The sequence below is a fragment of the Aspergillus saccharolyticus genome (assembly GCF_003184585.1).
Source record: "Aspergillus saccharolyticus JOP 1030-1 unplaced genomic scaffold BP01scaffold_2, whole genome shotgun sequence".
Classification (NCBI taxonomy): Eukaryota; Fungi; Ascomycota; class Eurotiomycetes; order Eurotiales; family Aspergillaceae; genus Aspergillus; species Aspergillus saccharolyticus.
The window spans coordinates 791,570-815,744 of record NW_020290612.1 but is presented as its reverse complement, the minus strand read 5'-3'; the positions used below and the strand labels follow the sequence as shown (position 1 = coordinate 815,744).

General features: G+C 51.5%; 7 protein-coding genes across 7 annotated transcripts; 4 read left to right on the top strand and 3 right to left on the bottom strand.

Moving 5' to 3' along the window:
- Positions 1–317: 317 nt before the first annotated feature.
- BP01DRAFT_332333 (putative acid phosphatase) lies at positions 318–2,406 on the top strand. The gene is made up of 7 exons (XM_025573087.1): positions 318–482; positions 544–556; positions 614–648; positions 702–717; positions 788–953; positions 1,008–1,342; positions 1,414–2,406. Exons 1-7 carry the CDS (start codon positions 393–395, stop codon positions 2,289–2,291), a joined length of 1,533 nt encoding a protein of 510 aa, XP_025435367.1. The 5' UTR covers positions 318–392; the 3' UTR covers positions 2,292–2,406.
- Positions 2,407–2,606: 200 nt separating this feature from the next.
- Positions 2,607–6,367, bottom strand: BP01DRAFT_352861 (ribonuclease Z). The gene has a single exon (XM_025574036.1). It carries the CDS (start codon positions 5,935–5,937, stop codon positions 2,764–2,766), a length of 3,174 nt encoding a protein of 1,057 aa, XP_025435366.1. The 5' UTR covers positions 5,938–6,367; the 3' UTR covers positions 2,607–2,763.
- Positions 6,368–6,968: 601 nt separating this feature from the next.
- On the bottom strand, positions 6,969–9,155 carry BP01DRAFT_332328 (bZIP transcription factor; the record flags this gene model as incomplete). The annotated part of the gene is made up of 2 exons (XM_025573086.1): positions 7,878–9,155; positions 6,969–7,822 (listed from the first exon to the last, which is right to left on the bottom strand). The coding sequence occupies exons 1-2, from the start codon at positions 8,869–8,871 to the stop codon at positions 6,969–6,971; spliced, it is 1,848 nt and encodes a 615-aa protein (XP_025435365.1). The 5' UTR covers positions 8,872–9,155.
- A 3,483-nt stretch (positions 9,156–12,638) lies between these two features.
- Positions 12,639–13,151, bottom strand: BP01DRAFT_388423 (general stress protein). The gene is made up of 2 exons (XM_025577830.1): positions 12,972–13,151; positions 12,639–12,901 (listed from the first exon to the last, which is right to left on the bottom strand). Exons 1-2 carry the CDS (start codon positions 13,095–13,097, stop codon positions 12,773–12,775), a joined length of 255 nt encoding a protein of 84 aa, XP_025435364.1. The 5' UTR covers positions 13,098–13,151; the 3' UTR covers positions 12,639–12,772.
- Positions 13,152–14,767: 1,616 nt separating this feature from the next.
- BP01DRAFT_310896 (ABC-F family ATP-binding cassette domain-containing protein) lies at positions 14,768–17,745 on the top strand. The gene is made up of 7 exons (XM_025572432.1): positions 14,768–15,143; positions 15,205–15,391; positions 15,466–15,663; positions 15,726–15,918; positions 15,977–16,076; positions 16,129–17,220; positions 17,285–17,745. Exons 1-7 carry the CDS (start codon positions 15,075–15,077, stop codon positions 17,651–17,653), a joined length of 2,208 nt encoding a protein of 735 aa, XP_025435363.1. The 5' UTR covers positions 14,768–15,074; the 3' UTR covers positions 17,654–17,745.
- A 403-nt stretch (positions 17,746–18,148) lies between these two features.
- BP01DRAFT_287877 (molybdopterin cofactor) lies at positions 18,149–20,341 on the top strand (the record flags this gene model as incomplete). The annotated part of the gene is made up of 2 exons (XM_025571515.1): positions 18,149–19,322; positions 19,545–20,341. 2 exons carry the CDS (start codon positions 18,149–18,151, stop codon positions 20,339–20,341), a joined length of 1,971 nt encoding a protein of 656 aa, XP_025435362.1.
- A 616-nt stretch (positions 20,342–20,957) lies between these two features.
- Positions 20,958–24,168, top strand: BP01DRAFT_76127 (putative potassium transporter). Its single transcript, XM_025580087.1, has 9 exons — positions 20,958–21,294; positions 21,472–21,680; positions 21,734–22,596; positions 22,647–22,812; positions 22,865–23,033; positions 23,091–23,159; positions 23,212–23,222; positions 23,278–23,312; positions 23,365–24,168. Exons 1-9 carry the CDS (start codon positions 21,288–21,290, stop codon positions 23,933–23,935), a joined length of 2,100 nt encoding a protein of 699 aa, XP_025435361.1. The 5' UTR covers positions 20,958–21,287; the 3' UTR covers positions 23,936–24,168.
- Positions 24,169–24,175: the final 7 nt, after the last annotated feature.

The following is a 24,175-nucleotide window of genomic DNA, read 5'->3' as shown; positions in this document are numbered from 1 at the left end:
TTCGCTTAGAGAAGACGTATATAGTCAATGATATGAATGCTCAGACAGGTAGAGTGAATACCACGCAGATGAAGCCAAACGGTCAAGGCAGGGCAAGATAGAAGAGAGAGCAATTGACAGCGAGAGATGCGGCGGTGGGTTCAAGTTGCATCGATAAGCTCGGCAGGGAATCTCTCCGCTCTGTATTGCCAGTTCCTCCCGCCTTCACCAGCCGATGATTGGCCGGGCCGGACCCGACCGCTTTCGTGCGTCATCACCGCTTCGGCCAAGTCGCCGGCCCGGAGTGTTTTGGTTGTCTGCGATTACCCTCATCTCCTCCTTCTTGCATTGCACATCAACCCATTGACTTTGGAAGTCAAGTCAGGCACATTCGTGCTGCACAGGATCTCGTCATGACTACCCTCAAACCTCGCGAGCCTTACTCTCCAGAGGAGTTGGAACGCCTCTACCCCAGCGATTTGAAGCTTCAACTGGTCCAAGTGGTGAGTGCCGGTATACCGGAACCGCCTCGGACTGCATTGGAAGGCTAACCATGGGCTACAGTTCCTTCGTCATGGTAATGGAAGATCAATCTTGATATATGTTTGATGGTAGCTGATCAATTGGTGCACAGGTGAACGAACGCCCGTGTCTTCGCGGTTTCAGAATGTATGCAACGATCTCAAACCATCAAAGGATGTACTCAAGCTAACACCCTCAAGGCGGGACTCGCTCCTTGTACGCCCAACCCTCTACACCCGCTCCTCCCGCCTAGAGCTCTTCTGACGATTACTCCCTGATGATATAGACTGGTCATACTGCACCGTCGCGCGGCAGATGCTTCAGATGGCTGCCAGCAACAAGGATCTGACAGCCTGGAACGGATTCCAATGGCGTCGGAAGCACGAGTCGTTCGGCAGCAAGGATGAGTCTGTCGCTGCGGTCGGCGCGACAGGTGACATTGAAGGAATATGGCAAGTGGTCACGAACTCGCGGATAAGAAAGACTTGCTGACCATCTGGAAACAGTCTACACGGCGAGTTGACCGACAAGGGACGGGAGACAACCTATGCACTCGGTCAGCGGCTGCGCCATCTCTACGTCGATCAGCTCGGCTTCTTGCCCAAGATCAAATCCGATACAGAAGACATGTACCTCCGTGCGACTCCCATTCCGCGAGCTCTCGAATCCCTTCAACAAGCCTTCTGGGGCCTGTACCCTCCCAATGCCCGCACCCAGGACTTCCCACCCCCGGTGATTGTAGGACGATCCGTATCGGAAGAGACGCTATTCCCCAACGAAGGCAACTGCCGTCGCTTCCGCCAGCTTTCGCGGCTATTCGCAGACAGGGCCGCAGCGCGATGTACGTTACCGCCGCTCCCCCTTACACAAGTCTCATGTGCCCAACTCACTTACTCGTACAACCACAAACAGGGAACGACACTGACGAAATGGAGTACCTTAACAAGCTATGGTCCAAATGGATGCCTGACACTTCCCCGCGCGTCGCCGTGGACTCGCACCCGCGCCTTTCAGGTATCATGGACACCGTCAACGCAACCGACGCCCACGGCCCGGCCACGCGCCTCCCCAAGGAATTCTACGATCCCAAAGCCCGCGAATACATGGACCGCATCGCCGTCGACGAATGGTACTCCGGCTACACCGACAGCGTGGAGTACCGCAAGCTCGGCATCGGCGCCCTTTTGGGGGACGTCGTCGACCGCATGGTCAGCACAGCCGTCTCCCCCCGGGGCTGGCGCAGCGAGGCCGCTACCCTCCAGACCCAAAACAGCAAAGCTATCAAATTCGCCATGAGCGGCTGCCACGATACTACCCTGGCCGCCATCCTGTCCAGTCTCGGCGCTTTTGGGAACAGCAAATGGCCCCCCTTCACCTCCTCCGTCGCCATCGAACTCTTCTCCAAGGCCGCACCCGATAACACCCCTAGCCTAAATGAAGTAGGAGGAAGCAGCTCCTCTTCCCTCATCTCCTTCCTTCCGTCTTCCGCACAGTCAAAAGAGGAGGAGACCGCCCGCGTCCCCTTGTCTGCCCTCCCGGACCCCGCCCGCCAAGCCCTCCGCACCCACTACGTCCGCATCCGCTACAACGACCGCGTTGTGCGCGTCCCCGGCTGCGCCGCGAAGCCCGAGAACCACCTCCCCGGCGACGAGACCTTTTGCACGCTGGACGCCTTCAAGGAGATCGTCGATAAATTTACGCCGCGTAACTGGAGTGAGGAGTGCATGCAGAATCTGGGCGAGGGGTTGTTCGGGAAAGATGATCGTGAGAAGGTGCCTGCTGGGGTCTGAATGAAACCTTCGTCAAGTTGGATTTCGGGTTGGCTAGGCTGTGTGATCTGCAAATTGGGGAATGCATCATGGGGGGCGGATGGTGGGTTTTGTTTATAATGGACTATGATTGGAGATTTACTTTGTGTTTATAGAGAAAAAGAATTCCTGCTAGTCGCACATGATAGCTTTTAGACGTCCTTGTCTCCTACCAACCCAGTTGGCTTATCCGCACAGAGAATGCTGGGAATTGCGAGATAGGGGCATCGTGTAGAACATGCCAGGCCACTGAACTGAGGAGAAAAGTCGTTCATATCTAACTCACCAGGACCAATCCCGGCGTCTTTCTCTCTAGTCAGCCAACTACATACATACATACATGCAGACTATGTACATCCCGACAGGATATGATCTCTATAAGAACAACCTGTAGGCGTCCCTTGCAACACGAACCACCCTTCAAGGTGGCCTCCCCTCAAGAATATTTTAGACCTCATTTACGGTTGGCCTTGCCCTCATCCTCGCTCGTGCTCCAGCCACTCTCACTCTCACTCGCGCTCCACAACGATCGAGTTGTGGGCGACTTGGCGTCCACATCCATCTTGTCCTCGCCCGAGGCAGCAGCAGCTTTGCCTTTACTCTGATTTTTGGCGGCGAATTTGGCAACCTTCGCGACGTTTTGAGACGTCTGCTTAGCCTGCTTCCTCTGCTTGGTAAACTCATTCTGTAGTCGAGCTCGCTCCGCAGTGGCTGCTTGGGAAGCCTGTTCCAGGGTCAAGAACAGCTTCTCCATGGCTGGAACATAGGCCTGCACTATGGGAAATTCGCCAACACGGACGCGCATGTAGTCAAAGGCGTTGACGTAGGGCCCGTTGTACTTGGCACTTGGGGTGGCACGGATTACGCCGCCGGTGTTATCGTTCGAAGCGGCGAGCTGAGGGCTGCCGTCCTCGGGCTCATCGTCGTCAGGAACGTCTTTGGTTTGCATGCGCCCGGAGCCGTTGTCTGGTTTCGATTTGCCTTGATTGTCGTTCTCAATGGAGTCAGTTCTCTGGTACCGTTGGCTGAAATGGGTGAGCAGGAGGGCCTTGGCTTCCATCTGGCGCGCGACCGCCATGGCTTCCGCGAAGGTGGAGTGTTTCTTGGCAATGGCACTCCCAGCCATGTCGTTCTGGAAAGTGGCCTCGTGGATAAGGACCGTTGATCCGCGGCCTGTGGCTGCGAAGGAATCCGATGGACGGCAGTCGCCAGAGAAGGAGAGCTTGAAACCATCGGAGTATGCGAGGGTCACAGCCATAGCTCCACGGCAGTGCTGAACACGGGACGGCAAGAGGTCGGAGAGGCCGGTGGCTGCGCGAAGGAGGGCCGACAGGGGGCTTGAATCGTCCTGGAACCTGAGCGTAGTTGTCTGGGGCTGGGCTACCCCTTCCCTTTGTCCAGGGTAAGTACCATCGGCGCGGCAGTGACGATGGACAAAATAGGTCTCGAAAACACCTCCTTTGGTGAGTGAGGGATAAGCACTCAGGGCCGTCACCTTTCCGAAACCGTAGTCTTCAGCACTGGCATATTCCTCCAGCCAAGCGGTCATCATTTCTTCGCAAACAACGAACAGGCGCTTATCCCGCAGAATCTGCGACATATCTTCCTCGATCGAGTCGGTCCGTGGCACACCATGGGGGTAGTTTGCCTGGTACCAGGCTTTGATTACATTCGCAATACCCAAGTGGTGGTCAGCATGGAGATGGCTAATCCAGATCATTTTCATATTTTTGAAAACTTCAAGCAATTCTTCAGGTTCAAAGAGACGCTTGAGTTGTCCGAGAGTGCCCTCACCGCAGTCGAGTAAGTAATATCCATAACCAGGCGCGTGAACAAGGGTACTGGAAACGTTCCGAAACTTGGATGGTATGGATGACCCCGTGCCCAGGGTAATGATTTCGACGTCGGCGCCAGGGAGGTCGTTTCGGAACGCCGCAAGTTTCTCCTGAAACTCCGGATATTCTGTCCGTCTAGAAATCGCCTTGATTCGGGTCGCAACAGCTTTCGGCATTTCATAATTGGTGCTTCTCGGATCATAACGAGGAATTACTTCAGATGTGTTAATTCCGAAGGTAGGTTCCATATCGATGATCAACCCGGAGTCCAATGGTTGCAAAGGCGCACGATTGCTCGCATCAACCACTAACTCATTCGATGCTACGGGTTGTGGAACAGTCACGTTATCGTAGACAGGCATTTTATAGTTATCGGGCCTGAGCTGGGCCATCTGCATCGTCGATTCGGCAATCTCCTTCATAGCCAGATAATTGGGGCAATAGTCGGGGCTGGAGACTGTATGCTTGCAATGCGACATTTTGGCGACAAATTCATGGAGTTTCGGATGATCTCCCACACCTGGTCCCAAGATCCAGATGAATGCTTCCAACCCGAAGGCTGCCGCAGGTGAGTCCCATTCTGGACGGTTGACCAGATTCTCTACGTAGGCTGGCGTAGGCAAATCGATGATTGCCACACTTTTGCCGAGCCTTGGCTCACCCAAGACCATATCAGGCGTGACGACCTGGCCATCCTCAGAAAGAACGGACTCACCTCTTGTCAGCTTGGCATAATCAGGGCCCTTGCGAACTTTCAGAGCCTGAGCCTTCTTAGTGTCGAACTTTCCCCTAAGGTCGTGATTCCGGACGATATAGGAGATAGCGTCCTCGTTCCAGGTCGTGGGAGGGATTTTCTCCACATTGGCACCAGGCCAGGGTTTGCGCACCAGAACGGTCATGTCAGGAAGCGGCTGGCCACTTCCAGGAGCCGGCCCCTTGTACCGTTTCAGGTCCTTGGTGGCTGGATCCCGGACGAACATGACCGCGGGCATCTGCACGTCTGCCAACTTAGTCTCCTCCAAAGCGTCCAGTGACCACGTCGAGTTGAACATATTCGAAACCACATTCTGCCTGATGACCTGATCGGCCAGCCCTGCAGCAGCCTCCTTTTCTTGGAACTCGTCGTGACTTCGTTTCCGCGGGCTCTTGGATCGGACAAGTCGGTCAGAGGTGGTGTCCTGCGACTGGGATTGGGATTTCGGGCTGACGGCCATGACCCAGACCTTGATATTTTGATCCGACCAGGTCGGCTGCTCATATGGGTCTGCTGAGCGAGGCTGACGATGTGTGGCTAGGCTACCCTCATCATGTTCTTTCATGAACATGGGCAAACCCTGGCGAAAGATGAATTTGCGCGCCGTAGCCATCATGTGCGTTAAGTTTCTACCGCCATGGATTGTCAAAGTTCCTCTCTGCGGGACGTGTTCGCCTCCCTGAGTCCCATAGGGCACGCCGTGTAACGGAGCATTCTGTCGATCGATGTCCAATCCTGCAGCCGCGCGCTTCTTCTTCTTCTCAGCATGGGTCTCTGCTATTGTAGAGGCTGAGCTGGCCAGAGAATCGGCCAGTGTGAGGATGACGCCAAAAAGACCTCCAACATTTTTCATCTCCAATCGACCTGTGAGGAAGATGTCGGTCATGAGACCGAACTTGACCGACCGTCCGCCACATGCTCGCTGAGTGCCTTCTGCGACTTGGCCAAAGAGGTAGCGTTTGTCAGGGAAGTGAAGAACGACGCAGCTGCCCGGGGTATCGGCCGTCGGCGTAGTCACGACTTGATAGTAGTACTTCATCGGATTGACTGGTTCCACCACTGGTCTTGATTCGAAACCAGTGGTTCGATTGTCTCGGGGGACGTAGTAAATGTAAGCGTTTTTTGACCCGACAATGGGAGGAACCTCAAGGAGCTTGTGTCGGCGAATCCTTGATCTGTACTTTAAAGAGGAGGAAGGAACCGGCTCTATTCGCTTGGTGTAATACTGACGAATGATCTGGATGCGCGCGATCGAAGGAACGAGAGTGGATGGATGTATGGATGTGAAGGCAACTCGGCGGGAGGCGCTGGCAGTCGGCCCCCAAAGAAATCGGAGGGAAGCCAACGTGGTAAAGATGAGAAAAGAGTGACGAGAGCGTATTATGAGATGAGCGCTAGGCTTTCTATAGTCATAGGCCCGATGAGCATAGAGCCGTAAAAGAAATTGGGCGACAGATGCAAGTTCGGCTGTTGTGACTTGAAGGAGGAGGGAGGCGCAAGCAGAAATCAAAAAAGTTGCCGCGGCGGGTGGATTTGCAGCCAAGAAAGCAGGACTCGGGGAAAGCTCCACCCGAAGTCACCAACCTCTCTGCTGGGTTACGGCTGGCTTTACGGAGTAGAGACTCAATCTTTTTCATGAGATAAGCAATATGGCTCAATCCCGAGCCTATTTACAGTTATATTGATTGACTTTTAAATATGCTCTGATTTGGTTTGTCTTGTGTCCTATCCACCAGTATCCAGTACCTTCCATGCTGTAAACCCATCCGTCCCTTGAGAGAGAAATCACACCCAAACAAACCAGTCCATATAACCCCACAAAGCGCGTCCAGTTCCTCTACCATAGAGGCAAGTTAATGACGGAAAAAAAGAGATTTCAGAATGAAAGATGAGAATGATCAGATCCAGTGCAAGGGCCTGCGTTTTTAAAAAAGAAATATATAGCCCAGAAGAGAAAGGAGATCATGGAAAAAAGAGAGACGTCGATGTGTACACCCAGATGATCAGGGAACCAGCACCCTAGCAGGTTTACATAACGCGAAAGAAGCTTAACATTGCAACAAGGGGGAATCATGAGAGGTGAGAAGTCATCAAGGAAACGCGTTCGAAGGCGGCCTCCATACTGTGACACAGTTGAGCAAACCGAGCATGACATTCCTGAGGCTGGTTCTCTAGCACAAGCTCGAACGTGGTCTTTTCGGAGAGATCTTCCACTGAAGTCGCAGGCGATTTCGATGTGGCAGAAGCGCTAGGCTGGTCGAGGAATAGGGCAAAAGCAGGATCGGACTCATCAATCTCGACATCGGGGTTCTCGATGCCAACAACGGTAGGCTCCTTAGCCGTCAAGGGCAAAGACTTGAGAATAGACGCCTCGCTCTTGGCCCCAGAGAAGTTGGGAAAGTAAGACTCCACAAGAGTAGAAGACTTGCCAGAAAGAGCTTCCGAATCGATCGTGGGCTCAGGAACCTCCAGAACGGCGAAGACTGAGGCATTTCCGAAGTTCATGTCAATTCCCGAGTTCCAGCCTCCATTGTTCAACGCCATAGCAGATCCATCGAGTCCCTGATTGGGAACCATTACCATGCTAGCCTGGGGAGGCTGCTGCATGGGTGGCTGAGACATGATGGGCGGTTGCTGCTGCTGCTGCTGAGGCTGAGGGTGTGCGAGCTGCTGTTGGGGTTGAGGCTGGGGCTGGGGTTGATGCTGATGTTGGGAGTGTTGCTGCTGTTGCGCTTGGCTGGAAATCGGAACACCGCCGACACTGAGTTCGTCCAAAACCTGGCCAAAATGAGGGGAGGATAGAAGAGTGCGAACGAGGTCTGTCAGACGACCATTCTCCTCGAACAAAGCACGGTTTTGGAGACGAAGCTCATGGGCTTCAGTGGTTTTGGCGGCCACTTCACTCTCGAGCTGACCGATGTACTCTGCAAACTGCATTAGTCACTAGCCTCTATCGTATTTCAAGTCGCTGAAACATACCCTTGCGGCGAGAACGGAAGGCGCGAGCAGAAACCTTGTTACGGAGCTGACGACGTTCCTTGCTGCTGAGCTTCTTGCCCTCTTCACTGGCCAGCAGACGCTCATCCTCATCCATATCCTGCTCGTCCTTCTTAGCCTTGGCCATTTGAGGTAGAGACGAAGAAGGCGAGGGCGAATCATCGGGCGAACCCATAGCATTCTGGCGCATTTGTTGCAAAAGCCGCGAGATCCGCTCTTCCACCAGCGGATTAGGTGGGCGAGGAGTCTGGCTATGGGGAGCTCCATGGCCATGCATATGCTCCTCCAAGCGACGCTGTTGCTGTTGGAATTGCTGCTGGCGGAGGAATTCGTGATGCCTCTGTTGTTGTGCTGCCTTGGCCATGGCCGCTTGTTGCTGGTGCATACCGGGATACATGCGACCGACTTGAGTTGAGGGGCCCGCGGGCACAACCTCATGGCCACTCAAGGCGTTAGGATCCACAAACTGATTCCGGTTGCTGGGATTTGGCGAGAGGAAGTAAGCAGAAGCGGTCCCCATGCCGTCGGACTCCAGGTCCATCTCGGAAGGGTTGCGTGTCGGAGGGCTGTTGAAGTCCATGGGGGCATCTTCGCGCTTGAGCTGAGCGCCGGCATACATGTCACCATTCATGGGATAGTTTGGGCTGGCGCCACCGAACCCCATTCCGTTCATGTGGTTGAAGGTCATGGCATGAGCAAGAGCGCCTGGCGGCAGACCGGTCTGCTGCTTATGTTCATCGTATTGGTGACTCGGCGCTTGATATGCGACTGGCGTGGGATTTGTCGAAGCGAAACCAGCACTTCGTACATCGCCTGCGTTGAACTCGGTGCTGGGAAGAGTGGGTTGAGTAATCAATGCGGTCTTTGATCGAGCATTTTCCGCAGTGGTGTATGCGAGTTGGTCGAGATCCAGGAATGTTTCAATGTCTTGTTCGTAGGTCGAGGGCACGGCCGGATGTTCCGCCAAGGTAGCCATGATGACGAAACTGTGAGTGGAAGAGGTTGAATAAGGCTACCGTTTGAGGAAGCGAAATTGTGATCGAGAAGACTCTAATAGCGAAAGGAATTGACCGCTGAATTGGTGGTATTGTGTACGAACGAAAGTCACCGAACCGATGGATGATAGGGATAACGAGGGACGATGAGCGGCTCGGGAAGGCGATGAGGTTGTGGATGGGTCGAGAGAGGATTGATTGAAATTTGCGATGTGGATAGCGTAGAAGGTGATGTATATGGAGGGGGAAGGGGAAGGGGAAGGTATGGTACAAAAGTGAAGAGCAGATTTGATGGAAGGATATAAGATCAGTAATGAATCCAAGCCAAACGAAGGCGGTAGTGGATGGGGAAGATGGGGTGAAGGAGTTAATGAGGGATACAGGCGTAGAGGTTGACCCGGTTTGGGGATGGATGGAGCTGGAGACAGACTGTGAGGGAACGAACGGCAGCCAGGGGAAGCGAAGCCCACCAGGAATAGAAATCAGGTGTGAAAGGCTTGCGCGTCCTTTGCTGACTCAGCGGGGCAGTTGGTGGGGGCCCCGCCTGAAATGAGGTTTCTATTGGCTGTAAAGAGTCAAGCCAGGGCTAGTGGTCCCATCCTGGGCGCTAGGCTCCACCGAGAACAATTTAGTGTGGATGAGCCGGTTTAACACCACAAAGGGAGGAAAATCTCGCAAGAAAAAAAGGTACTGTACACCAGGTAGCCCACTGCTTACAAGTGTATACTGTACAACAATCAGGAGATCTCTCGATAAGATCGCATGTTTGTTTGTTATATTAGAGATGGAGTACAATAACTTATACCAGAAGTCCAGGACTCAATCACCCATCCTTGCCATCAGTAGCCCCTTTGTTGTGTCCTCCCACTTGGAGCTGAATCACCTTAAAAGGGAGGGCGAATACTCCGTACTGCTCTAAACAAGGAATGAGGGGGCCTCAAGCATGGGAGGTATGCGCGCTCTCAGCAAACCTCTCAACCCCCCCCCTTCTCCCCCTGAACGACTGCTGCTCTCCCCCTAACTCTCACTGTACTGCGACTGACGGGCCACGGCTTGTCGGCTTCACATTAACCTTCTCCTCCTGTGCCACTACGCCGTATCCAGACGAATTCTCCGATTGAACTGAAACAGCGGCTCAGGAGTACAATCTTGACGCCAGACATCATGTGGCACCAATGAGAGAAGATGGGAGATGCTCCGGCCACATCGTTCATAGTCGGGACCAGATGAAGTCTGAACAATGACGTTGGTGGCTCAATAGAACCAATAGCGATCATCGGTCGAGGACACATTAGAACTCTTTCACATTTACAGTACACAGCTGCAGTGTACCTAATAAAAATTGCATTAGATAGATCGATATCTTACTCCACCGTTGAACCTGTTGTGCGTGAACACAGTGGATAGTTATCAAATTCACCTACATAATTCAACCTGGGATCGATGGGTTGAGACCCGGTCTCGAACAATGTGATAGAGGTCGATACACATCTCAACCAAGTATGCGACCTGTCTGTTGCGACAGTGCACCCACTCCACATCTCCTCTAAGCATACGATCCAAGGGACTTGGGAATCTCGACTCCGTGTTCAGTCACAGATTCCTCTATGATGCTCTAGACAATGGGTCGTAGGTGGATTAAACGGCCTTGCTGGACCTTACCCAACCGGACCAAGTCTCTCCTACAGGTGCCCACCGGCAAAAAGCTTGGCGTTGCGAGGATAATCCAAAAGTGCGGGAGAAGGCGGGCTTAGCGGCCTTAGCGGCTTAGCCACTCCTACACCATCCCAGATGCAGTGTTCGGCCCTGGAAGCCCGTTTCGGATTAGGGGGCTAATTCTTACTCCGTTCGCCCTCACGTCTCGAATTTGCTCAATTTTTCAGAGCATGGGCGTCAATCTCGGCGCTATTGCTTGTAACTGGTATCCTCCCGTCACTCCCAGGCCCCACTGCTCGACTAGCAGGATTGCAGAACCCAGACGATCCCGCCTTGCCCCTTGTTCTAGGGCCCGTTTCAGATCCTAGCCGAGGTCATTCAACCCTATCGACATAGTGATTGTGACAGTAGGCGCATCAGCAGGTCGTTGCTCCATCTGGCGAGAGATCTGATAACTAATGGCCCCCTTCGACTCGACCTTCCCGTGCATTTTGCAAGATAGAATGATCCAGGAGGGCTCTCGGCCGGCCATTGCCCATTAATCTAGAACGTGCAAATCTGTAACATGCGCTAGCAAATCCTATGAGGCACAGAGACGGGCGCAGTGGGAGACGTCTCATCTGCAACATGAAATTCCATTTTCTCGTTTTATGGGGAGTAGCCTCTGGACGAAGGACTACACCATCTCGAAAAGTCAGACTCAACACCCGCCCTGCCAGAGTCCAGACCCTCCAAGAGGACAGAGACAACCTTCTAGAAGGGCGCACTAGAAGGCACTTGACGGGCGTGAAGCAGGCAGAGGGGCCCGGATTCGCCCATGTTGACCCCTAGTGTACCCCTTAAAGCCTCATGCCGACCGACCCTTGGCCGCAGCATCACGATAACCTTATTAGGAAGTCGAGACGAATGCCTCTGCCGCTTAGTCAGGACCATGGTGAAGAACCAGCATCACAATCACAACGGAAGACCTCCAGTAGTTCTAGCCTCAAATTTTCCGCGTGCACGCTCTAGTTTGCCGACGTAGGACGATCTGCAGCCGAGTCGCTTCTTCTCATCTACGGTACCTTTTTTGGCACGAGCAGAGATTTTCAACGTGGCGGCGTGGCTAGAACGATTATCGGTCAATAGCAAAGAGCATGGACGTTGAAATTTTCCAACTTGAGATAAAGGTCCTAACCCTGCAACACACGCTTCCAGTCTAGGTTGCCTTGTTCAAGCCTCCATTTCCATTCCCAGCCAGGGATTTTCCCCTTGCACTCGGACCCTGTAGGGTAACTCGCACGCCCCAAATCCTCGTCTCATGCGATCGTTTACCTATTTAGGTTTATGATGGATGAACCCATCGGCTACTGATTGCCGGGCGAGATACCAAGGAGCGCTCAAGTATACTAGTAGTTACTATCCCAGCTTCAGCACATGACCCCTTTCATTAACCTTCAGTGCAATGGCCCGAACGAGGAATAGCCATAGAAAGAAACAAGCTATTGGCAGATCACCCGGCCTCTAGACTCCCACGCATCTAACTACTCAAAAAAGGTACATGTAAAGGTCCTGTGCGATCGTGGTTTGACGATGTTTGACCTTCAGACACTCATAGCTCTCAATTGCTACATACTAGGAGGTACTATGTATAGCTAGTGAACGAGCTAGCAAAAAAAAAAAAAAAAAAAAAAAAAAAAACTCCTCGAACTTGGCTGTCTCGTGGCTGAGCAGAATGTAGTAGTTACGTGCTCAATTCAGTCGGAAGGAAGGTTGCCACCAGATACTTAGCAGAGGTTCTGATGGATTGAGTGCTATAATTGTTTCGCCGAAAGACAAAAAGGCAATGGGGATCTTGCTTCATAGGTTCTGTAGTTTGGTAGGATTGTTGGGATGGAAAGAGTACGTAGTAGATGGTGTCCGAAAACGGCGATGAGGGGTCACTGAGTGATGTCTTCTCGACGTAGTGCGGACCCAACAATCACACGCACACACACACATACACATACTTGCTTCGGCCGAGCTGGGAAGGTAGTAAGTAGGTATCCTTCTATCTTCTCCAATGCACATTGACATAGGTCAATTAAGATAATTCTCTGGATGCAAATGCAAACTCTCACGAAAGTAGAATTCCGTCTGTGGTTGAAAACCTCAATATCGTACAGTACATACATAATAGTTACATCGTCAATCACAACATCATAGCATAATCATCGTAACATCCCGTTATAATGAAATATCCCAAGCTTATTCTTCAGGCGTCTCCTGGTCATACTGGGTCTTAGACCCACCCTTCTGACCAGCCTCGCGAGCCCGAGGGTCGCCGGGCTTGAAGCTTCCGCTGGAAGCATGGCCACCCTGGGAAGCGATGTTGCGCTACAATGCCCGTTAGTTTAACGCCGATATATTGTGCTTAGCAAGGAAATAATAGGAGAGCAAAACAAACCTGCTTCTCAGGGTCCATGCTGGCAAAGCCGCCAGAGTGACTGGACTGGCCGCCCTTGCGAGCGATGTTCTGCACCTCCTCGTGAGGACGGTTGGAGAAGTTTCCGGGGTTGGTGTTGGAGGCCATTGTGCTGGTTTTGTGTGTTTTGGGATGAGGTTTGATAATAAAATCTGAGTTCTTGTTTGTGCAAGCTTTGAATGGGGTATTTCGGTGGTTGATTGAGATGCTGTTTTATAAGTTCTACAGGTGCTGAGGATGAGGTCATCATGCTGTCCGCTTGACATCAGACCCGAGACTCATCACAAAATACAAAGATAGGAGTTTTGGTGATGCAAGAATCGAGTCACTCTTGGCTCTCGAATTGCTGATCGATCGATTCCATTCTTGTTGTTTGGTTGCCACGCGGGGGAGTGAGAATTGCTTTCCGTGGTCGCGCAGGGTGGAGGTTTAGGTACAGCGCAGCACCTTGTTGGGGCATGTTTGGGTCGGAGCATCATCATCACGTCGGACGATGTCATCTTTGGATGGAGTCGATCGATCTGGGGATGAATCGGTATTTGTCGGTTCAGGAGACTCGTAGGTTAGACAAGTGATGCACTGAAGCATGCGCGATATGCAACTGGATGCAGTACTATCTCGTCATTCGTGGCGAGAGAAATGCGTTGAGGTATTATGGAGTCGAGATAGACATAGCCATTCAATGCATGCAAAAGGTAAGTTGTGATCAATCCAGCTTGAGGCCCGTCCTGTTCGTGTTCTATGATACTGCTGCAACTAGTTTGCCAGAACATAGTGCATGATACAGCTTTCCGAGGGAGAAGAGACCATTAAAGACGCCGATCCTGATTTAGACATCAGTTGTCATGTTCTATTCGACTATTCTTCTAGCCATGTCAAGAATTGAGTGTACAGAACCGAGGCTTCTTGATCTACCTAGTTAAGAGCAGCATTGACTTTTTCACCGGAGCGTGTCAGTCGACTCGTCAAAAGCGAGGAATTCATGGGCGATGCGCGTTCTTCCAGGGACTAGCTTGTATCTAATTGGCGCATCCTAAGTAAACGCAGATATATATGAGTCTGGCCCTATGCTCTCAAACAGCTGAGTGAGAAGATCATTTTCACCTCGACAGGACCATGCCTATCCACATCAGACAGGACTCAAACACCTACGCACACCCTCAAGCTCTTCTTCAAGACTAGGAGCTATGTCAGAGTGGCCTAATCATCCTTGAAGTCACTATTGAGGACCGAGCGACTGCTCGAAAATAGTGCAGTCTCGTTTCTATTCATTCGGTCTGGTAGTAAAAATGAAGGCGCTGCGCTACAGTGCATGATCGAGAAGTATGTCTTCTCAAGAGGTAATCAACCCGAGTGGTGACTATCTGTCAAACGAAGCAGTTGACAAGGCCATCGTGGCTTTTTATCCTCATGTCTGTAGACGATATCATGTTCTTGCTCCCGTCAAGCCTTGGTCTAACATCTGCTTCTTTGAGTCAGTTCGTTGGCAGCTCAGAACTCGTTTTGTACAGAGCAGTACATGAGTTCGCTCCCCTTAGTCACGATATTGTGCAATCCGTATCAAGGGGCAATGAGAGAGAAGAACATTCTCATTGTCAAGGATAGCATTTGCGAGACCAAAACCGCAGCCTCGGCTGTCTACCGTACCTATAGTAACTATGCATGAAAGCGAATCTGTAGCGGCTATTCCTCTTTCGGACCCCGACGACTCTCTCCATCCACAGTTTTGAGGAACATCAGTCACCGGAGAATGATCTTCGCACGAAAATGACTCAGAAGACTAGGTCTGTGGATAGTCCATGTTCTTCTAGAGACAGGCCCTGGCTAATTCTCCCAGACAACATGGTGGTTTACAATCTTGGCGATGACTCTTCCTCATTGTGCAACGTGCATTGTCCGGTTCAATGCACTACTAAACGACTACCGAAGTATATAAGGAACTGGTATAGTCCATAGTATCCTCCAGACCGTTGAAATCCTCACTCCAGGCACTCGTTCTGCTGCTTTCGAAGCTTTCTTTAGCTTCTCAATGACAAACTCGCCGCTTTGCGAAAGTGTCATATTTCAATCAACTTCGAGAATACCATGGCTCCCACGATAATAGCATCCTGCAAGCAGACCCGCTTTCACATTCTTGACCAGGCTTCAAAAGAGGTAGGAGCTCTTGGACCCCGCCAACCACAAGTAGCTGACTCTAGCACCTTGAAAACGATAGGTTGATGTCGAAGGGATTACCATCGCGGTGACATCCCCGCCGACCCACGCTGAATCAGCAACAACAGATGCCAAATCGAAACGCAGGGCCAAGGCTGAAGCGAAAGAACTGATTTCGGACGCGCATCTGCAACTCAAAGCGGGTGTACACTATGGTCTAATAGGACGCAATGGGACTGGCAAGTCTAGTAAGTAGTCTACCAATTTCCGAACCCTTTGCGGCAGGAAGACTAAAGCTAAATGCTGCTTTCACCTTCAAAAGCACTATTACGAGCCATCGCCGACAAGCTGGTACCTGGAATTCCACATGCTACGCGGATTGCTATCCTGCAGCAGACGGAGGGAGGCAGCGACGACGGAATCCAAGAAGCTGAAGCCGACAAAAGACTGGAACAGCCTGTCTTGGATTTTGTGCTGGCTGGCGACGAATACAAAAATGAGGTTGTGAAGAAGATGAGTAGTAAGTCACATACTCTCGCAATATACCTCTATGCGGCTTGTCTAACATATACGATTCTCAAGTCCTTTCAAAGAGTTTCGAGTCCGACGATCCGCTACAACCTGTGAAAGCTATTCGGGCTATCCGCCATAGTGAAGCGGAGGAAGAGCTCTTTCTGGCTCAGAAAATGGCAAATCTGAGGAGTGGCGCACGAGGGTTACAAGCACGAAAAGAGCTGCGAACGGCCGAAGAGAGACTGAAAGCTTCGGCAGAGCTGTAAGCCTCGGTGACCGCTTATCGATTGGATTGAGCTGAGAAAACTTGGTTGCTCTAGGTTGAACCAGACGAAGGAGTCTATTGAGGCCGATACGATACAGAAAGATACGCAGATAGCGATGGAGGTTTTGCATGAACTGCAGTCCAAAATTGAGGCTGTGAGTCCACCTTATTGCTTTCATCGACAACACTAACAATTAAACTCCCCAGATGATGCTCATCGATACTGAACAGCAAGCACGTCAGATCCTCCAAGGCTTAGGATTCCAGGAAGCGATACTCGGCAAGCCCGTTTCCCAATTGTCTGGTGGCTGGCGTATGCGATGTATGCTGGCTAGTGTGTTGATTCAATCTCCGGATATCATGATTCTCGATGAACCGACCAATTATCTCGATCTTCTAGGGATCATCTGGCTTGAGAACTATCTCCAAGGGCTGCGTGAGAGTTCGCAAACAATTCTAATGGTCTCCCATGACCGGGATTTCGTAAACGCCGTCTGCGAAGAGATCATCATCCTGAGAGATCAAAAGCTTACCTACTTCAGAGGAAATCTGTCCGCCTATGAGAGGGACGTCGAGGAACAGAAGCTACGCTGGGGACGCATGAAGGAAGCACAGGATCGCCAAATTGCCCATATGGAGGCCACCATCCGCGAGAACATCAAGCTGGGCAAGAAGACAGGCGATGACAACAAGTTGCGTCAAGCCAAATCGCGACAAAAAAAGGTTGACGACCGCATGGGAATAGAGGTCAGCGCCAAAGGTGGCCGATTCAAACGGAGCCGAGACCTAGCTGGCTATCAATTTGCTGCGCGGGCCGCGATCGAGGTACCGGTAGACGAGAGGAAACCATCGATCAGTCTACCTTCGGCAACAGAGTTACGATTTCCCGGTCCTTTGATCTCGATGGAAGGGGTTCTCTTCAGGTACAGCAAGCAGCAGGCTCCTATCCTTGATGGAATTGAATTGGGGATCCACATGGGGGATCGTGTGGGCATCATGGGACTGAACGGCTGCGGAAAGTCGACGCTGGTGCGCCTCTTGACTGGCAGCGCGATACCGGCACATGGTAAAATCTCGCGCCATCCAAGACTAAAACTTGGATACTATGCACAGCATTCTATAGAAGAGCTTCGGGAGCAAGGCCGATCAAAGCTTGATATGACGGCTCTGACACTAATGACGGCGGAAGTCAATGGCGCGCTCAATGAAGGCGAGCTTAGGGGCCTTCTCTCAGCATTGGGTCTTCAGGGTAAGGTTGTGTCTGATGTACCAGTATGTCGACTTTCAGGGGGCCAACTAGTGAGTGACAGTAAAGTCTACCCGTTCTTTTGCCACTTGTGACTAACCGATATTCACGACTTAGGTCCGTCTAGCTTTGGCCAGAGTGGTATGGACCCGGCCACAGCTACTCATTCTGGATGAAGTCACTACACATTTAGATTTCGATACTGTGACTGCGCTTTCCGGTGCGCTTTCGAACTTTGATGGGGCTATCTTGCTCGTATCCCACGATCGATATATGGTTCGTTTGGTGATTGAAAACAAGCGAGATTTGGAGGAGAGAAGAGACGAAGAGTTGGAGGAGAACAAGGCTTCAGACACATTATCCAGCCAACGTCGAGTGGTGCATGTGTTGAAATCGGGCAAGCTCAAGGAACAAGCAGAAGGCGTGGAGCAGTATGAACGCAGTCTGGCGAAGAGGGTTCGAAATATGCTGCCGACAACGGGCTAGGGTGTTTACATATTTGTACTAGATCTCTGCTGCTCTACCGAATGAGATTAGTAGTAGTGGCACCCTGCAGTAGACCCCACTCTGTCATTGTCAAAAGATCGATGTCAAGAATCTCGTACTGATAACACGTGACCCACCGACTAGCGGCAAACCCCGAGATCCGCGGAGATGGCGGCGAATCCCATCGCCCGCGACGATAAGACCATTACCCTCTCAATCCTTCAGTTCAGAAAACCCCCTTTGATTCTCTATACTCACTCCCTCCTACATGCATTCGAGTGTCTATGGCGCCTCGCAGATGCAACAAAATGCCAGGAATTGATCTTCGCTGAAACAAGATCATTGTCTAGGATGAACGAGCTCTTGTTGCGCAGGCGGGGAGTGGCGCCCCTACTTTCACTTCCCCGCAGTTGTCGGACACGAAAGAGCACGCTTGGTCAGTCACACTTTCGGAAACACACCACGAACTCGAGTCCAGTCTCAGCAGAGCGACCTATGGTATCAAATTCTCTTACGCCATCCTTCCCCGATGCTGAAATCTCGCCGTCCTCGAAGTCTTCCGCGTCACGATGGTCCGCCCTTAGATCCGCGAAGCCATTTTCGGAATTTCTCACCGATCGCTTCAACCGTCAACATGATTATCTCCGAATAAGTGTGACCGAGCGCTGTAATCTTCGCTGCCTCTACTGCATGCCCGAAGAAGGCATCCAGCTGTCGCCACCGAGCCGCCTCCTCACCACGCCCGAGATCGTTTACCTATCGTCGCTATTCGTCGCGCAAGGTGTTACAAAAATCCGCCTGACTGGTGGCGAACCTACCGTGCGGAAGGATATTGTGCCGTTAATGCAGTCTATCGGCGAGTTGCGGCGGAATGGTCTGCGTGAATTGTGCCTAACGACGAATGGAATCTCTCTGCACCGCAAATTGGACGCCATGGCCGAGGCAGGACTCACAGGAGTGAATCTCAGTTTGGATACATTGGACCCATTTCAGTTTCAGATCATGACGAGGAGAAAAGGGTTTGATGCTGTGATGAAGAGCATCGACCGCATCCTCGAGATGAACCAGATGGGTGCGGGAATCAAGTTGAAAATCAACTGCGTCGTGATGCGAGGGCTCAACGACCGGGAAATAATCCCTTTCATTGAAATGGGGCGTGACAATCCCATCGAAGTCCGTTTCATCGAGTACATGCCGTTTGACGGTAACAAATGGAGCCAGGGCAAAATGGTCTCCTATCAGGAGATGCTGGCTATCATCCGAGAGAAGTATCCCGCTTTGGAGAAGGTTCCCGATCATAAGAACGACACGAGTAAAACTTATCAGGTGCCAGGCTTTATGGGTCGGATTGGGTTTATCACCAGCATGACCCACAACTTCTGCGGGACCTGCAATCGTTTGCGAATTACCTGTGATGGTAATCTCAAGGTGTGCCTGTTCGGGAATGCAGAGGTGTCACTCCGCGACATTATTCGGAAAGCAAACAACGGAGAGCCTCTTGATGAAGATGCCATGAGAAGTTTGGAATCCGTCGCAGATGCAACAGAAGCTTCGCAGAGAGAACAGGAGCTGCTCAATATCATCGGCATGGCGGTCAAACGCAAGAAGGCGAAACATGCCGGCATGGGCGAATTGGAGAATATGAAGAACCGCCCTATGATTCTTATTGGTGGGTAGGCGCGACCTTGTTTTTTTTTTTTTTTTTTTTTTTTTTTTCTTCTTCTTGGGATATTTGCATCTTTGGGCGAAATGACTGTCATGAATTACGATCAATGCTTTGGAAGGTGGCTTAGTATATCTTTGTGATGTTTGTCGCTAGCGGCGGTTGAGTCGGGCCTATAACAGTATGTTGATTGAGTACCTGTGATGCGTGCTGATGGATGGGCGATAGATAATGGAAATACGAGCAATTGGATAAATGCCACACCTTTTTGCACTCCACGAACCGGACTGGCATCAGCTGCCTGGGGGAGAAGGGTCCCTGTACACTTGCTCTCCGCCGGTTCACAATTTGCCCCACGGATCCGATATTATTCCCGCAAACGTGAAGACAGCCCGTCTGTTGCAGACTCCACAAAGACAAATTCAGAGATGGGAAAAGAAGATTCCATCCAGATCTCCCTTCCTACCACCTCAGACCCCGACCTGCCGCATCTCAACAGCTCGCAACATGTGCACATGACCAAGATTGCTGAGAAGCCGGTGACGAAGCGACAGGCTACGGCTACATGTCTGGTTCAATTCTCCAACGCGCGGCCATGGGAGATCCTACGGGAGGGTCGCGGCACGAAAAAGGGAGACGTCTTCAGTGTAGCCCGCATTGCTGGCATCATGGCTGCGAAGAGAACCCCGGATCTTGTGCCGCTGTGTCACCCGGGAATTGGCATCACGGGCGTCGAGGTCGATGTGAGGTTGCTGGACCCTGGAGCATCGGAAGCGCGTGCGGACGGGTCAATGAGGCATGGGGCAATGCATGTCACGGCTACTGTCAGCTGCCTGGGACGTACGGGGGTGGAGATGGAGGCGATGACGGCTACTATGGGGGCTGCCCTGACGGTGTACGATATGTTGAAAGCAGTGGATAAGGGGATGGTGATTGGTGGCGTGAAATTGCTGGAGAAGAAGGGGGGCAAAAGTGGGCATTGGATCCGGCACGAAGTGGTCAAAGAGAGTGAGGAAGCTAGTTAGCTAAATGCAAGGTCATTAAAGCAATTCAGCAGGTAGTTATAGCCTCATATGAACTTGGAGAAGCAGAGATAATCGCGTGCCGAGAGTGACGTGGTGTGGTGGGTGTTAAAGATGGGCGGCCAGCCTTATGAGGAGCTTCCAAGCGGCAGCCCAACGGTTGGTGAAGAAAAAGATTCTCTCGGCCCGCCGCCGCCGCCGTACCCTCAAATCAAAAGTAATCAATTCAACCCACACTTCACTTTTTGCCCATTTCCTCTTTCTCTAAACTTACTTACTTCCCTTTAACTCATCCTCCTCTTTCTTACCAACTCACTATTGTCTACCTGGAAGGTCTTCAAAATGGAATAACATACGCTTTGCCCCCGATATAACTGTGACTCAAGCTTTGCCCATACATAAAGTGAATCGCATAAGACCTAGCCTACAACTACCACCTTCCAAGACGCTACCTTCAGACTCTGCGCTATTTGACTATCGATCGATAACTAAGCCAATTGACTAGCATTTCCGATCCTATACAGCAACATCAAATATCTACACCACCACCACCCACCACCACCAAGCGCCGCACTTCCGCCTTTTACTCTTTCAACTACCAACAGCCACACCAACTATAACCACTTTTCTACTACTTCGCAAGTCATTTCATCGTTGGTGACTTCGTTCCACCGCTTCACAACGCGTCGCACAAGGATTCAAACAATGAAATTTCGCATTAGATTAAGATTGATACAGATTTTGCAAAGTCCTTGTGGGTAGCGGTGTGCGCCCCCCCGCCCCCTCCAAATATCAAATAAGAATTCTTCAACCAAAAAACCTCGACTGGTTTCAATCGCCTTAAACGAAGCCGACAGCTCTAGGCCGCGAGCTCTCCGCTTCGTCACCTAGGAGGCCTACATCATCCCTTCACTATAAATTGCAATACTTGGTGAACTTATCCATCAAGATGACAAGTAAGTTGCGGCCTTGCATAGCTTATAAATATGGTTCTCCCATGTTTTGTCTCACGCTCCCTTGCGTGGAAAATGATCGCAAGCAGGGTTTGAAGGGCTGAACAGCCTAGAACATGACGTTCCTGATAATCAGGTCTTGTGACTTGATGTACAGTTGCTAATATACCATCATCACAGACTGGCATTCGCGACGGTTCCTAGGACGAAGCATCATGGCGGTCCTACCGCCGTTCAACTTCCTCACGCTTCATTATGCCTACTTTATCGCGGTGCCCTTGATCTGCAGTGCCATTCTCTGGGGCTCTGCCACTCCGGCGCACAGTGTTGCCTATGTCGACGCTTTGTTTTTGTGCGTCAGTGCTATGACTGGCGCCGGTCTGAACACTGTAGGTTCTTAGGAGTTTCGGTCTTGTTGAAGACACTTTCTAACTACGATCAGGTGGATTTGTCGAAGTTGAACTCATTCCAGCAGTCCATTCTCTTTGTGCTGCTGCTCCTGGGACATGCAATCATGATCTCCATCACGGTGCTCTTTGTTCGGAGGAATGCGTTCCAGTCCAAGTTCCAACATATCGTGAACGAGCGCAAAAGGAAAAGCGCTTACTCAATTGATAAGGCGAGCCAGAGAGCTCGTCTGGATCCCATAAACGAGAACGGCGCCGAGAAGCATGAGCTGTCGCCTACATCAGGCGATTTGGTTTCTGCAGATGCCAGGAAGACAGTCGCGGCTCGTGCCGTCCCGACAGACACGAACGCTTCGTCGTCAGAGGAGGATCAAATACAATGGGTTGACGATGACCAGGTCACTCTCGGCCATATGAAGCATCACCAGCAACACCATCATCATCGCGTTTTCCCTATGGTAGGGGTTGGAGCTCGGTTTGATCTTAACAACCACCCGCGTGATGCCGTCCCACGCTTGCCCCAGAGACAAGAAGAAGAAGAAGAAGATTTGCCGGCGCTCAAAGGCATTTTGAAAGGAACCCAGAAATATTTCGCGTCCAAGGGTCTCATTTCGCGCAATTCGCAGTTTCATGGGCTGACGCCTGAAGAGCGGGAGAGGCTTGGAGGTGTCGAGTATCGAGCGGTGTCCTTCTTACTAGTCATCGTGACTTTGTACTGGGTGGTGTTTATCATCTGTGGTATAGTCGGCATGGGCACCTGGGTCGCGGTCAATCACCCAGAAAAAGCCCGAGAGAACGGACTGTCGCCTTTCTGGACCGGCGCGTTCTTCGCAGTTTCTGCCTTTGTCAACAGTGGCATGTCGCTGTTGGATGCCAACATGGTGGCATTTCAGAGAAGGTATTTTGCTTGCCATGATGTGCTGACAGGTTAACTGACTTCTCCATCAGTGCGTATCCATTGCTTACTATGAGCTTCCTCATTTTGGCTGGAAACACTCTTTATCCGTGTTTCTTGCGTTTCATCATATGGAGCATGAAATGCTTGCTGCCAAAGTCGCCCTCATGGGCGCCATGGAGAGTTACTCTCGAATTCATTCTAGACCATCCTCGAAGAGTATGCGCACTCCGCAATTTTTATTTTGCCCCGCTGTACTAACCTCGTGAAGGTCTATACCAATCTCTTTCCCAGGCGCCATACCTGGTTCTTGATGGCCACTATCATCATCTTGAACGCAATAGACTGGGCTGGTTTTGAGGTTCTGTCCATTGGTAACAAGGATATTGAAAGTCTACCTACAGAGTACAGGGTTCTCGATGGTCTATTCCAGGCTTCTGGTACGTTACGCGAAAGCAATCGCTGATGGAGCGTGAGCTAATGAGTTTTCCCTGCAGCTGTGCGTGCCGGAGGATTCTATGTTGTGACTATAGCCGACCTTCGCCAAGGATTACTCGTACTATATGGTAAATACCTTTGCTTGACCTATTCCCGAAATTCATTGCTAACGATGCATAGTTCTTATGATGGTCAGTATCTTCAAAAGCTCGTAGTTCTGACTTTAACCTAACCAGTTTCCTATAGTATGTATCAGCATACCCCGTGCTGCTCACTATGAGGTTCGTACAGCTCTTTCCACAACCTTGAACCATCCGTATTAACACCTTCCAGGACCACAAATGTCTACGAAGAACGGTCCCTGGGCATCTACGCCCACGACCCCACAGACGGCGAACAAGAATCCCGGGCGTCATCCAACCTGCTCATCCAACTCGTCCGTCACCGCTTACTCGGCCGACGGGACGGGTCCAGCCCCGAAGCTTCGCGGAGCTATTTTGTGCACCAGCAGCTGCGCTCCCAGTTGAGCCACGATCTGTGGTGGATCGCGCTCGCTGTGTTTCTGATCAGTGTCGCGGAGTCCGACCACTTCTCGGAGCAACCCGTCGCGTTCTCGACCTTTAACATTATCTTCGAGATCGTCTCCGCCTACGGCTGCGTCGGCGTCAGTGTCGGCTACCCGGGCTCGAATGCTTCGTTTTGCGGCGCCTGGCACCCCATCAGCAAGCTGATCCTTGCGGCGGTGACCCTGCGCGGCCGGCACCGGGGTCTTCCTGTTGCCATTGATCGGGCGGTCATGCTGCCGACTGAGTCACTGGAGTGGGCGGAAGAAGAGGATGCTGCGCTGCGGAGGGAGCAGTCCCGTGCCTGGGGGGCGGAGAAGATGCCTGTTGGGTCGGTGTAGATGTGTGTCGCAGTCTGTGAGTGTGACTGTGTGAGTATGTGAGTTGGGAGGTGGTTAGAGGAAAGTCGTCTTGTGTGGCGGCTCCGTTCGCTAAACAATGGTTGTGGTGAGTTTCCTTGATATTTTTGGCTGCGTTCTGCTTACTCTGATATTCTGCATTGGCTTCATGGGTTCTTGTTGTTACCGACTAGTAGAGAGTCTTAAAAGTAGATTTATATAAAAGAGAGTCAAACCCCGTAA

What these genes read in the sequence shown, in the direction of transcription:
- BP01DRAFT_332333 (XM_025573087.1), top strand. Translation starts at nt 393, where the DNA reads ATGACTACCCTCAAACCTCGCGAGCCTTACTCTCCAGAGGAGTTGGAA. An exon ending in GGTGACATTGAAGGAATATG is followed by an intron (nt 954 to 1,007) that starts GCAAGTGGTCAC and finishes ATCTGGAAACAG; the next exon opens with TCTACACGGCGAGTTGACCG. An exon ending in AGACAGGGCCGCAGCGCGAT is followed by an intron (nt 1,343 to 1,413) that starts GTACGTTACCGC and finishes AACCACAAACAG; the next exon opens with GGAACGACACTGACGAAATG.
- BP01DRAFT_352861 (XM_025574036.1), bottom strand. Translation starts at nt 5,937, where the DNA reads ATGAAGTACTACTATCAAGTCGTGACTACGCCGACGGCCGATACCCCG.
- BP01DRAFT_388423 (XM_025577830.1), bottom strand. Translation starts at nt 13,097, where the DNA reads ATGGCCTCCAACACCAACCCCGGAAACTTCTCCAACCGTCCTCACGAG. An exon ending in GCATGGACCCTGAGAAGCAG is followed by an intron (nt 12,902 to 12,971) that starts GTTTGTTTTGCT and finishes CGGGCATTGTAG; the next exon opens with CGCAACATCGCTTCCCAGGG.
- BP01DRAFT_310896 (XM_025572432.1), top strand. Translation starts at nt 15,075, where the DNA reads ATGGCTCCCACGATAATAGCATCCTGCAAGCAGACCCGCTTTCACATT. An exon ending in TTGACCAGGCTTCAAAAGAG is followed by an intron (nt 15,144 to 15,204) that starts GTAGGAGCTCTT and finishes TGAAAACGATAG; the next exon opens with GTTGATGTCGAAGGGATTAC. An exon ending in GACTTTCAGGGGGCCAACTA is followed by an intron (nt 17,221 to 17,284) that starts GTGAGTGACAGT and finishes TTCACGACTTAG; the next exon opens with GTCCGTCTAGCTTTGGCCAG.
- BP01DRAFT_76127 (XM_025580087.1), top strand. An exon ending in CTGGCGCCGGTCTGAACACT is followed by an intron (nt 21,681 to 21,733) that starts GTAGGTTCTTAG and finishes AACTACGATCAG; the next exon opens with GTGGATTTGTCGAAGTTGAA. An exon ending in TTCTAGACCATCCTCGAAGA is followed by an intron (nt 22,813 to 22,864) that starts GTATGCGCACTC and finishes AACCTCGTGAAG; the next exon opens with GTCTATACCAATCTCTTTCC.